We start from the raw sequence: 14,236 nt of genomic DNA, 5'->3' as shown, positions 1-14,236 counted from the left end.
AACATCCAAAGTAATCAGAGAATGACTAGTCCCTGGTTTACAGTTATTAGTTTTCATTAGCATTCTTTCTTAAATATTAACTTAGAATAGATTTCTTTAGACTATAGCGTCAGGTTTTGCTATATCATTTTTCTAGTAATGACAAAGCTTTCTAAATTCAATGACAGTGGAATTTTTGATAGTATCAGTATCTGTTATATTCTTTTCACAAAGTGGTTGCTTTAAAGAATGTATGAACATGTAGTAAAGATCCCTAATTTTAAAAAAAAAAAAAAAAAAAGGAGAAATAGGCTGGGAATGTGGCTTAGTGGTAGAGGGCTTGCCTAGCATGCATGAAGCCCTGGGTTCAATTCCTCAGTACCACATAAAACAGAAAAAAACAAACAAACATGAAAAACCTGGAAGTAGCAATGTGGCTCAACTAGTAGAGTGCTACCTGAACAAAAGAAGCTCAAGGACAATGCCCTGGCCCAAAAAAAGGAAAATCAAACACAAATTTGTGGAAGTTACCAAATCTGGAAACACTGAATTCTCTTTGTTTGTTTGTTTTGAGTCTGGTTGTAGGGCCTAAACTCTGGGCCTGGGCGCTGTCCTTCAACTCTTCAGTTCAAGGCTAGTGCTCTACCACTTGAGCCACAGCACCACTTCCAGCTTTTTTCTTTTTGCGTATGTGGTGCTGAGGAATCGAACCCAGGGCCTCATGCATGCAAGGCAAGCGCTCTACCACTGAGCCACCTTCCCAGCTGGAAACATTGAGTTCTAACTGGTGTAATCTCTTTTGCCGAACATCTCCTTGAGTTTCCTCCTTCACAAGCCTTTTAAGTGTTTCCATAGGCCAAAAGTCCAACAGATGAATGCTAATTGTCTTTATAGGAATCATGGCTCTAGTGGGATGCAAGCTTGGAAATGATAGCCTTTGGTATATTTGGTGCTATTTTTCATTCCTGTATAATAGTATAGCCAATGAAGCCATAATTAAAATTAAATAACCCTCAACTTCCCCTTTCCTAAACTTAGGAGCAACTTTCTCCATCAGCCCCAAGAAGGAACCTCTCTCTGAAAAAACTGTTAACTGTAAAACTAAAAATGTCATGTGATTGTCTTCGTTGAAATCTTTTCCCCAGAGTAAAGATAGAAATTTTATCAAATGAATTTAAATCCATTTTATCAAATGGATTTATTAGATGCATATTAAAATTTCAATCCCTTACAAGACCTACTGTGATCAGGGTTAAGAGGAAAAGAAGAAAAGTATCAGCTTGTATACTAGACCACAGGAAAGAGAATATGGGAGAGAGCTTTAACTGTGATTATAATACTATCCATTGGTTGTCCTGGTAGGGCTCAGAGGATGAGTGACTAAAATAAAATCCTATACAAACCAATTATAATTTTTCAAAGATGATAAATTTCAGAAGTTAACAGGATGATTAAGTAGACAGACTAATGGAAAGACCACTTTTTTTTTTGGTGCCTGTACTGGAGCTTAAACTCAAGGCATAGGTACTGTCCCTTAGCTTTTTTGCTCAAGGCTGGTGTGCTACCATTTGAGCCTGTACTTCCAGCTTTTTTTGCTGGTTAATTGGATCAGAGTCCCACAGACTTAACTGCCTGGGCTGGCTTCAAATTTTGGTCTTCAGAGCTCAGCCTCCTGAGTAGTTTAGGATTACAGGCATGAGCCATTGGCCCCTGACAAGAAATCATCTTTTGTTCATTTTACTTCACTGAGATGATCATACTTCCTGTATGCTATGTCGTCCTCAATGGAAGAATGGACCAAGAGCTTTTGAACTCAGATTAGTAGACAGTTCAAAGAACTTTGTATAGATTAGCATGGCTTTTTGACCTCCCAAATTGATTCAGCTGTGTGTCCCAGACAGGAGAGCTTTCCAGAAAGATACTGTGGGTAATAGAAAGTCGAAATATATTCTAAGAGGGTGAGGAAGTGAAAAGCTTTCTTTTTCCTTTCTTTCTTTTGCTTCTTCCTCCGTCCTCCAGTCTTTTTCCCACCTCACCCTCTTCACCCTCCCAACCTGCTAGGCATCGTTGGGCCAGTATGGCTGTGCTGGTGCCCGGCTCTTTAGACTGACTGTACTTGAACAGTCTTTACCTCTACATGGAAAACAATAGTGAGACTGTGTCCCTGCCCCTTACACCACGCTCTTGGGTCATTGTGCAGTGTTATCTTTGCAGCCATCTGTGCCATGTGTTGTTTGGCCAATGAATCACATTCAAGACCGTCTGGAAGATATGAGGACATGATTGAATTTTAAAACATCTCTATGGATACTGACTTCTGTGCTCACAGCTTCTTTGGCATTTAGTAAGAATCGTGTCAGAAAGGGAAATGCGAGATAAGAATACTATAGACTCTTTTCTTTCCATTTTTGAAAGTAGTCTTTTAAGAAACCCCATCCTGATGGTTCCTAATAAAATTCAATGCCAAAGGAAGAAAGGATAGCAATTAGAAGTGATTAGAGAGCTGGTATTTATAGCGGCTGAAAAGCCTTGTCAGAGTGCAGAGCTGATGGAATGATTGCTTCTCCTTCTACAGTCAAGAAAAATGAAAAGTTCATAACATTATCACTATTAGAACCTTTTGGCTCTGTTTGTATGACAAATTAAAACCTGGTTGAGTAAGTTACTGCGTACCTGCAAACCATATTTATCTTAATATTTTAAGCACATGACATTATTCCTGATCTACTCGTGATTTCTGCAATTCTAATTGAAGTACCTATTTATAGTTGGTGTATAATTGTGCTTTACTGAGCTTTCCTGAAAGTCAAATAACAGAACCTGGATTTTGTTTCTCCCAGGTGCTGATGGCTCAAGTAATCCTAGCTGCTCAGGAGGTTGAGATCTGAGTATCTTTGTTCAAAGTAAGCCAGGGCAGGAATGTCCTTAATACTCTTATCTCTAGTTAACTAGGAAAAAGCTGAAAGTGGAAGTGTGGCTCAAGTGGTAGTGCTCCAGGCTTGAGGGAAAAAGCTAAGGGATAGCACCCAGGCCCTGAGTTCAAGCCCCAGTACTGGCACACTCAAAAAAGAATTTTTTTAAAAAAATTAAAGATCAAGGTAAGAAATTCAGGTAGCCGAGAAAATGAATGTAGGAGAATGTAGAAAGGGCTTGGTGGTATTTGACAGGTCCATCGTGGCAGGAAAATGAAGACTAATTCATAACCTGTTATTGTTACAAGACCTTCACATGATCATTACCCCAAGCCATGGCATCCAAATTCTTTCACCACTTAGAGCTGCTTAAGAGATAGGACATGAATTGGTAGCTGGCTGATGACTTTAATTAGGTGTCTTGTAAATAGTATTCTAATCTCTAGAAAGTTTCAAAGGGAGAAGCATAAGAGATAGAACATGCAAATTTACATGTAATCATTTTTCTTCTCATATTGAGTACAAAACTGTGAAAATGCTATGCTTATTCACAATGTAATACCTAATGGTATATATGTGTAATAGGAATTGTGGATATTCTTGTCTATATAGAAGTTTAAAAGGTAAGAAGGAGGCAATGTAGTATAGTAAGAAGAAGGAGCCTAGGTTTTGAGTTAGACTGGGTTCCAATGTAATTCTGTCACTTAGTAGTATGAACTAGTTCTGATTAAGACAAGTCATTTGTACGCTGAGCCTTCCCTATAAAAGTAGAAGAGGTCATAATCTATTTTACAACCTTCATTAGTCAGTGTTCACAGGGCTGTGATTGAATATCTTACAGAAACATCTTAAGGAGGCATTATGTATTTTGGCTTCCAGGTACAGAGACATCAGTCCTTCGGTGGACAGGAGAGCATAGTAGAATAAAACAGTTCACATCATGATAGCCAGGAAATAGAGAAAAATAAGGGAAGAAGCCAAGGCCAAACATAGCCCCAAAGGACACTTTCCCAACAACCCATTTCTCCCAGCTAGACTCACCTCTCACTCTTTACCATCTCCCAGTAAGAATAACATGTTTTGAAGGCGTCAAAGGATTTATCCATTCATGAGGCCAGTCCTCATTATCTCATTGTCCTTGGAAATGCCACCACAGACATGCCCTGAAATGTACTCTGCTAATCTTCTAAGGCATTTCTTAATCCAATCAAATTTGCAATCAAAATTACTCATTACACAGTGGTTTGGGGACAAAGACAAATAAACACATAAACATGCTTGAAAGTTGTGAGATGTTCTTTCATATTAGTGTCATTCCTCTTACTCCATGCTCTGCATATTTTATTGTGAAGATCTTTTCCAGCTATGAAAGTTGAGGTCAAGTTTAAATTGGTCAAAGATTTGACATGAACCCCAAAGCCTCATGGAAGAAAATGAAAAAAAAAACTCAAAGATCTTTCTCTGCAAGGAGTCTGTAATCTATATGGGCAGAGAAAATGTGCATATAAAAAAAATTCAAGGTGGCTCAGCGGGAGAGTGCTTTCCTTGCATGCCTGAGGCCCTGGGTTCAATTCCCAAGCACCACATAAACAGAAAAGGTTGGAAGTGGTGCAGTGGCTCAAGTGGTAGAGCACTAGCCATGAGCTGAAGAGCTCAGGGACAGTGCCCAGGCCTAGAGTTCAAACCCCATGACCGACAACAACAACAACAAAAATTCATAGCTAGCCAGACACCAGCGTCTCACCCCTGTAATTGTAGCTACTCAGGAGTCTGAGAGTTGAGTACCACTGTTCAAAGCCAGCCTGGGCAGGAAAGTCCAAGAGACATATCTCCAATTAAGCACCAAAAGAAATCCCACAAAAAAAGCAAAAACAGAAGTGAAGCTATGGCTCAAGTGATAGAGCATTGGCTTTGAGCTCAAAAGCTCAGGGACAGTGCCCAGGCCCCGCCTGAGTTCAAGCCCTTTGGGCACATACACACACACACACACAAAATCATGGCTACTGAATAAATCAGGGATTGACATAATTAGGGAAGGCTTTACAGAAGGTGCAGAAATAGATGGAAATATAGACTACATAGATGTACAAAATATAACCCTACTTTTATTCTAAACAAAAACATTTTTCAAAGATTATATAAGACAGAAAGATGGTTTTTTATTGTTTAATGGTCATCAGCTTTGAGCAATTTTAAATTCAATAAATGGGGTTGGAGGCATGTCTCAACTGTTAGAGCACTAACCAATGAGTCAAAATATTAGTACCATGTTTGAGTCCCAGTCCCATACCAAAAAGCAATTCAACAAATAAGTAAAATAGCAGTATTTTGTTTGAATTTTCTATAAACTATATATAAAACTTTCTATTTGTTTAAATTGAAAAAAATTAAATTATTCTTAACATTTTAAAACTACTCAATAAAACTACTCCAGCTTATAAAAAATAGATACTCAGTCCCAAGACTCCATGGTCCTACATAAAACCATCAGGCACAGCACAACATGTGGATATCTGGACTGAAAAGCACAAAACAAAAATTGTCTATATGCAAAACAGAGAAATCTATAGATCTTAAAGCTAACTTAAGACTCAAGAACTATTTTCTATATGAAGTTTTTAAATCATTTGGGGCTGGGCATCAGTGGTTCACACCTGTAATCAGAGCTACTCAGGAGGCTGAGCTCTGAAGATCATGGTTCAAAGCCAGCCCAGGCAGGAAAGGCTGTGAGACTCTTATATCCAACTAATCACAGAAAGTGCTGGAAGTGGAGCTGTGGTTCAAGTGGCAGAAGGCTAGCCTTGAGTAAAAGGAGCTTAGGGACAGTGCCAGGGCCAAGAGTTCAAGTCTCACGCCCAGCAAAAAAAACAAACAAGATCATTTGGATAAGAATTGGCCCTACCTAAATATTCTTTTTTTTCCCCTTTCTTCTTCCTCCTCCACCTCCTCTACCTCCTCCTCCTCCTCCTCCTCCTCCTCCTCCTCCTCCTCCTCCTTCTCTTCTTTTCTTTCTTTTTTTTTGGCTTGAACTCATGGCCTGGGCACTGTCCCTGAGCTTCTTTTGCTCAAAGCTAGCACTCTACCACTTGAGCTACAGGAGCACTTCTGGCCTTTACTGTTTATGTGATACTGAGGAATCGAACCCAGGGTTTCATAAATGCTAGGCAAGCACTCTAGCCCTAAGCTACAGTCCCAACCCCTAAACACTCTTAATAAATATTATGTATCTGTATGTATTTGTACATGTTTATATTTTCTTGGAAGGGGGGTGTGTACCCAGGCCCCATGTTATTGTATCATCATGGAGTACTGTGCCCACGGACAGCTTTACGAAGTCTTGCGAGCTGGCAGGAAGATCACCCCACGACTGCTCGTAGACTGGTCCACAGGGATTGCGAGTGGAATGAATTACTTACACCTGCATAAAATTATTCATCGTGATCTCAAATCACCTAAGTGAGTGTTGGAGTCAACTTTTTTTTTCTACCTTTTTTTGCTTTGTTTCTTAAAATAGGGAATTTTTATCTACCTTAGTTGGAGTTAAATTCAAGTTCAGTCTGTGTCAACAGAATGAGTAATTTTTATTTTCATCCCCTTTCATTACTGTTATTTTCATGGCAGGTACATTCGGATACATGCACTAGTTTTCCTGTTTTGTTGCTTATAAAGTTTTGACTGTGAAGTAAAATTCATTATCCTGTAAAGTATTTTCTTTTATCAGTTCAGATAATTCATGCCAGACTTCCTACTTGAAGATTGCCTACTGTGTTCAAAATGTATTTTTGATGAGTTTTAAAAATGTATACAACAGGATAAAAATGGGTGAATAAGAAACAGGGTAAAAGAAAGTGAAAATATGAGGACTAAAACTTGTTCACAGAATGTATGCCATAAGATTCTGTACAGTTGTTTGACATGGACTAAAGATGTGGTTTTGAAGTTCTGTGAGTCCAAGCAGGAAGAAATCAACAGTTACTCAGTTCACAGTAGCTCTAAGGAAAATAGTTATAACAACAACAGAGCTGTTCTAGTAGTCTCCTCTTTCAAAATAATTAATTGGTAACTGATAACTAACCACTCTGAGATGTATTTATTCAATTCCCAAAATTTCATGAAGGAAAGAAAGGAATTGATTAAATAGATTGTTTACATGTACCCCCCCCCCTTTTTTGTCGGTCATGGGGCTTGAACTCTGGGCCTGGGGCACTGTCCCTCGGCTCTTCAGCTCAAAGCTAGTGCTCTACCACTTGAGCCACAGCGCCACTTCTGGCTTTTTCTATTTATGTGGTGCTGAGGAATCGAACTCAGGGTCTCATGCATGCAAGGCAAGCACTCTACCACTGAGCCACCTTCCCAGCCCTGTACCCCCTATTTTTTAAGCATTATTTTTATTGTTTTCTATTACTGGTTGGTTTGGTATAGTAAATTTTTAAGAATTTGCCTAACAGTTTCATAGTTAACAATATCTTTTTTTTTTCTTTTTGCCGATCCTGGGGCTTGAACCCAGGGCATGGGTGCTGTCCCTGAGCCTCTTTGTACTCAAGGCTAATGCTGTACCACTTGAGCCACGCCACCACTTCTGGCCTTTTCTGAGTAATTTATTGGAGATAAGAGTTTCATGGACTTTTCTGCCCAGGCTGGCTTCAAACCTCAATCCTAGATGTTAGCATCCTGAGTAGCCAGGATTACAGGTGTGAGCCACCAGCACCCACTGCAACATTTTTATATCCATTTATCACATCTTCTTGGATTCTGGCAAAATTAGAATAGATGTGACAATATCATTATTCTTGTAGATATGAAAAACAGGAAGCTAGAACTTAAAACCCAGATCTTTTGAACCCGACTAGTAGTATGTAGGGCTGTCAGTACTTTGGATATGTATTTATTTTTAAGGAATAAGAAAAAGTTGGTTCTAATAGGCATTTCAGATTAATTCCTATACAAAGTTAAACATGACTTGTAAGGAACTTACTTAAGCTTCGATTTACTCCTTTTCACCCTAATCAGCACTGATGAAATCCCAGACATCACATTCGCCCTTTAGTGTAATGAATCATTAGTGTCATGGTCCTGTTCATGATTTTAGTTGGCTGTGGTTTAAATAATGTTTTTAAAAATGTTTTTCTTGGGCTGGGAAGGTGGCTCAGTAGTAGAGTGCTTGCCTTGCATGCATGAGGCCTTGAGTTCCATTCCTCAGCCCCACATAAGCAGAAAAAGCCGGAAGTGGTGCTGTGGCTCAAGTGGTAGAGCACTAGCCTTGAGCTGAAGAGTTGAGGGACAGCACCTAGGCCCAGAGTTCAGGCCCCATGACTGACAAAAAAAAAATTTTTTAATAGATTGGCTGAGACTGAAATTTTATTAGGTCATTATAGGTCCACAATCCCTTATCCAAAACTTGGGAATGAGATGGTTTCAGAAAGGTTACCCATTGCATTTCCTTTGACATCCAGCTTGTAAATCTGGAGCTAAATCCTGTAATCATCCATATGAACATACCTTTAGCAAAACTCTATGAAATATACACACAATCAATAGGCTGAAGTTATTTTGCTCTAAGCATGTGAAAAATTATGTGTAAACCATTTTGAGAGCTTTGTTGCATTTTTTGAATTGCATATAAAACATTATAGCCTGAATTGTCTCCATTTTATTAGAGAGAGGAGATGATGAGCTTTGATGAGTTAAAGTAACTTGGTAAAATTCACAGCAAAGGATGGAGATAGGGTGTTAAAAGGTCTCTTGCTCAGCTGCGTACCAGTGTCCATGTTGCAGTGTCTAGTGCAGAGCAAAGGCCCCAGGACATTGGAACTTGCTAGCTGAATTTTGTAGAGTAGAAGGTAGTAAACAAAATCTTTACTTGCCTTCAGAATCATGGTGATGATGACTACTAATGGTTGGATGTGTTCTTTCTTTCTTTCTCTCTTTCTTTCTCTTTCTTTCTCTTTCTTTCTTTCTTTCTCTCTTTCTTTCTCTCTCTCTTTCTTTCTCTTTCTTTCTTTCTCTCTTTCTTTTTTTCTCTTTCTTTCTTTCTTTCTCTCTTTCTTTCTTTCTCTCTCTCTCTCTTTCTTTCTTTCTTTCTTTCTTTCTTTCTTTCTTTCTTTCTTTCTTTCTTTCTTTCTTTCTTTCTTTCTTTCTTTCTTCCTTTCTTTCTTTTAGTGTTTTAGTGACTCACACGGATGCAGTAAAAATTTCAGATTTTGGTACATCTAAGGAACTCAGTGATAAAAGTACCAAGATGTCCTTTGCTGGCACAGTTGCATGGATGGCACCAGAGGTGATACGGAATGAACCTGTCTCTGAAAAAGTTGATATTTGGTGAGTGGCATCTTCTGGACCAACTAGAGAGCCTTTTCTCACTTTCACCTTTTTTCTTCCCAGATTTTTTATGGTTGATTTTGGCCTCATATTATCTAAGATACCATCCAGTGTGATATGTGGTAAGCCAGATTGAGGGCGGGTGGTGGGGAGGGGATTAGAATGAGAATCCAGTTAGTAAATCAGAGAACATGAAGAACTTTCTGGAAAACTGAAACATTACTTCAATAACCATGTAGTATAGAACTCTTTCTGGAATATATTACTTAATTCTCATCTTTTTTAGTGAAATATTTTAAATAAAACTTACCTATTCTTAGCCAGGCACATGCCTGGCTCATGCCTGTAATCCTAGCTACTCAAGTGGCTGAGATCTTAGTGTTTTAGTGACTCACACAGATGCCCTGCTTTCCAGCCAGGGCAGGAAAGTCCGTGAGACTCTTACCTCCAATTAACCACCAGAAACCTAGAAGTGGTGCTGTGACCAGAGTAGTAGAGTGCTTGACTTGAGCAAAAGAGCTCAGGAATAGAGCCCAGGCCCTGAGTTCAAGCCCTACGACCGACAAAACAAAAACAAAAAACAACTTATCTATTCTTTTTTTTTTTTTTTTTGTCGGTTGTGGGGCTTGAACTCTGGGCTTGGGCGCTGTCCCTGCGCTCTTCAGCTCAAGGCGAGCGCTCTACCGCGTGAGCCACAGCGCCACTTCAGGTTTTCTAGTGGTTAATTGGAGATAAGAATCTCACAGACTTTCCTGCCTGGGCTGGCTTTGAACCGTGATCCTCAGATCTCAGCCTCCTGAATAGCTAGGATTACAGGTATGAGCCACCATCACCTGGCTAACTTCTATTCTTGATGACTGAAGACCGTCATCGCACACATAAGTAATGTCTGTTGCTGTGTCACAATTGTATCCTCTATGTCCATCTGGGATGTGTAAGCACATTACCTTTTTACTAAGTGCTCTGGACTATGCTTTATTATCTATTATTATTATTATTATTGTTAAGTTTTATCATCATCATCATTATTTAGCAACTTTTCTTCTCAGGATATAAGTCTTCTTAATATTTTCCCCTGTAATTGCTTTTATTATGCCCTTAAAATTAGCAATTAAATTTTAGGCTTTATCAAAAATAATAGCAAGTGTTAAAATTGCGTATAACAGCATAATGAATAGGCTGAATAGGAATGAGATCATTTGTAATTTGGATAATTACTGAAGTTTCCATTTTTTAGGATTATACCAATTTATGTTCCCACCAGAAGTTTATAAGGGCATTTTCTCAGTCTCTCAATAAAATATGTTAATTTTTTATTGTGAAAATACCATACAGAGGGGTTACAATTACATGGGCAAGATAATGAGTACATTTCTTATCAAGTATTGTTGCCCCCTCCATTGTTTCCCCTTCCCATCCCTTCCCCTCCCTTACCCCCACCCTCCCCAAGCCAAAGTTGTAAAGTTCATTTTTCAACATACCGTCTTGTACATCTCATTGTTGCAATAGGTCCACCTGTATCCCTATTTAAATGATTTGTTTTTTCCCTTCCCCTCCACAAATTATACCAACATTAAATACAGTGAAAACAGGGGTTATACCATGGGGGAGGGACATACAAAGCAACAAAAAAATTCATCTTATAAATATGTTAGAAACAATAGCAAGAAAGAAAAATAAAACATTTGAGTCCTCATCTTGGGGTTCACTTCGCCTAACATCAACTTATCTGACCATTTCTGCTTGTCTCAGAGATATACTAGTTATTGCAAATAAGGGAGACCATGGAACCTATATTTCTTTGGGCCTGGCTTACTTCACTTAATATAATTTTTTCCAAGTCTTTCCATTTCCTAACAAATGGGGCAATGTCATTCTTTCTGATGGAGGCATGAATTCCATTGTGTATATATACCACATTTTCTTGATCCATTCATCTACTGAGGGGCATCTGGGTTGGTTTCATATCTTAGCTATGGTAAATAATGCTGTAATAAACACAGTTGTGCTGGTAGCTTTAGTATGGACTTGTTTGTGATCATTTGGGTAAATGCCCAAAAGTGGGATTTTGGACAGTCATATGGGTAAAAAATGGTATCTTAGATATAGTTTTCATTTCCTCCTATTATTTGTTACTTTATATGCTTAAGAATCATTTGCAGTTTCTTATTTGTGAACTGCTTATATCCTTTTGCTGTAATTTCTAATGTTTATTACCAAGTATGAGTATTTTATATATGAAGAGATTACTTTTCTGTATCTTGGGTTGTTTGGTTGGTGGAGTTTCTGGTGGTACTGAGGTTTGAACTCAGGGCCTTTCTACTGGCCAGCAGGCACTCTACTACTTGAGCTATTCCACCCACCTTTTTTCCTTTTCTTTTCTTTTTTGTTGGTTGTGGGGCTTGAACTCTGGGCCTGGGCGCTGTTCCTCAGCTCTTCAGCTCAAGGCTAGTGCTCTACCACTTGAGCCACGGCACCACTTCTGGTTTTCTGGCCGTTTATTGGAGATAAGAATCTCACAGACTTTCCAGGCTGGCTTTGAACTGTGATCCTCAGATCTCAGCCTCCTGAGTAGCTAGGATTACAAGTGTGAGCCACTGATGCCCAGCTTCCACCAGCCTTTTTTTTTTTTTTTTTAATTTATTTTATTTTATTTGTGAACATGCTGTACAGAGGGGTTACAATTACATGGGCAGGATAATGCGTACATTTCTTACCAAGCATTGCAGCCTCCTCCTTTGTTTACCCTTCACATCCCTTCCCAGTCTCCCCCCTCTCCCCCTCCCCCAGCCTTTTAAATATCGGTTATTTTCCACTGATGGTCTCACTTTATGTGTGGCCGGCCTGAACTGCAATCCTTCTATTTGTGCTTTCCTGCATTGCTGGGATGACAAGTGTGCACAACTGAGTCTTGTCATTAGTCAGCTCAGAGTTTCATGGCGTCATGCTTGTCAAAGGGCAATCTACTGCTTGAGCCATACCTTCATCTCATTTTGATTTTGTTATTTTTCAAATAGAGTCTTGCATTTATGTTTGACCAGCCTGGACTTAAATCTTCCCTCTTAACACTGGGATAACAGGTGCAGCTACGAAGTCCAGCTTTTCATTGGTTGAGATGAGGTCTTGCGAACTTTTTGCCTGGTGATAGCCATGAACTGACTAATATCCTCCCAATCTCAGCCTCTAACTGATTTTTCATTATGTTGGCTTTTCTCACTTCAGAAATTTATCATTTTTATGGCTTCTTGATTTCCTCAGCCTTTATCTCTCTAAAAATTATTTTAAAATTGTTCCTCATTTTCTGTCAAGATTTTTATGGTTTTATTCTTACATTTAATTTTGTGAATCATTTGAAATTTATCTTGATGCATGATAAGGTGTGGTTTGTTTTAGTGTGTGTGTGTGTGTGTGTGTGTGTGTGTGTGTGTGTGTGTGTGTGTGCGCGCGCACGCGTGCGTGCCAGTACTGGGGCTTAAACTCAGGGCCTCATACTCTTGCTTTGCTTTTTCACTCAAGGCTAGTTCTTTACCACTTGAACCTTACTTCCACTTCTTATTGCTGGTTAGTTGGAGATAAGTCACTCAGGTTTGTCTTTCCTAGGCTGCAAACTGAGAACCTCAGACATCAGCCTCCTGAGTAACTAGAAATATAGGTATGAGCCCCTAGCATCCAGTTTTTTGGTGTGCGTGTGTGTGTGTGTGTGTGTGTGTGTGTGTGTGTGTGTGTGTGTGTGTGTGTGTGTGTGTGTGTGTGTGTGTATGTCTTCGTTCCAGTACTAGGAACCACTGTCTTGAGTATGCTAAGCAGTTCTGTAACTCTGAGCTTCTCTTCGTCTTAGCTTGCTCCAGTTGTCCCAACAGTGATTATTAACCAAGCAGTTTTCACTCAGCAGTTGATGATGCTTAATTATATACTCAATCCTTATATGTATGTGGTCTCTTTCTGGATTTTATGCTGGTTCATTAGCGTGGTTATCTATTCGTGAACCATTGTTACTTACTGAGACTTTATGTTGTAATATCTGACAGTATTTGTTTCTCTTAGTTTTCTTTTTCATAGATCTATCCTGCTTTTCTGTTTTCCTTATAGTTGAATTTAAAATTTTCAAGCTAGGTGCACGTGTCAGCTTGATTAAAAATGAATAAAGAACTGAAGTACAAATGAGTCCTTCTGAAATGTCTTTTATGCATGCTCCTGGTACTACTGTAGGTCTTTTGGTGTGGTGCTTTGGGAGCTGCTGACAGGAGAGATCCCCTACAAAGATGTAGATTCATCAGCCATTATTTGGGGAGTTGGAAGCAATAGCCTGCACCTCCCAGTTCCTTCCACTTGTCCAGATGGATTCAAAATCCTTATGAAACAGACATGGTAAGATATCTCTTCCAATGTTTTTCTTTACTTTCTTTCTCAAAGACATATGTAAAATGGCTCTAAAACAGCAAAGAGGTCTACAATGTGTATTAGGAATAAATTACCTGTTAGAAATAGCTCGGGATGTTGGGGTGTCACGTAGGAATAAAGACCCCCAACTCGAAAGGAATTCAACAAGGCAAGGTTTACTTCTGGGGAAGGATGCACCATCCACCAAAAATCTGGTAAGCAAGCACATAGATCAAGCAGGCTGCCCTTTAACCCAGCAGGCCCTGCCCCTCTGCTCATATTGGCTGAGTTCAGGTTGACAATCAAAAGGATGCAGCTCAATTAACAGGAAGTAATTAAAAGTCAAGGAGCCTCTAACAGGATATCTTAATTAAAGTGCTGAGGAAAATGATGTATGTAATTAAAATGTAATTAGCAAGGACCAATTCACCTGGCCAAAGCAGGAACCCTTCAGAAAAACAATTCTGTCAAGATTAACAGAAAGGAACTGAATTACTTAGGGAGAGAGAGAGAGAGAGGACACTTTTTACACACAAGTGGTAGAAAGACTAAGAGCCTTGCACTTTAAGAACCTTGGGTTTAGATACTGGCTTTGCCTTTTAAAAATTATTATAGGGGCTGGGAAGGTGGCTCAGTGGTAGAGCACT

At 39.2% G+C, this 14,236-nt stretch overlaps 1 protein-coding gene across 2 annotated transcripts in view; it reads left to right on the top strand.

Annotated features, from left to right (window-relative positions):
• Positions 1–14,236, top strand: part of Map3k13 (mitogen-activated protein kinase kinase kinase 13) — a 125,258-nt gene that overhangs the window by 87,549 nt on the left and 23,473 nt on the right. For both annotated transcript variants that reach the window (XM_042669253.1, XM_042669244.1), the window contains exons 4-6: positions 6,156–6,347; positions 9,051–9,209; positions 13,419–13,577. In XM_042669253.1, coding sequence (XP_042525187.1) covers positions 6,156–6,347; positions 9,051–9,209; positions 13,419–13,577 — 510 coding nt within the window. The remainder of the gene's footprint in view (positions 1–6,155; positions 6,348–9,050; positions 9,210–13,418; positions 13,578–14,236) is intronic.

The sequence above is a fragment of the Dipodomys spectabilis genome, unplaced genomic scaffold (genome assembly GCF_019054845.1).
Source record: "Dipodomys spectabilis isolate Male_0828 unplaced genomic scaffold, ASM1905484v1 ptg000017l, whole genome shotgun sequence".
NCBI lineage: Eukaryota > Metazoa > Chordata > Mammalia > Rodentia > Heteromyidae > Dipodomys > Dipodomys spectabilis.
The sequence above is the reverse complement of the archived record's forward strand: the minus strand, read 5'-3'. Positions and strand labels throughout refer to the sequence as shown.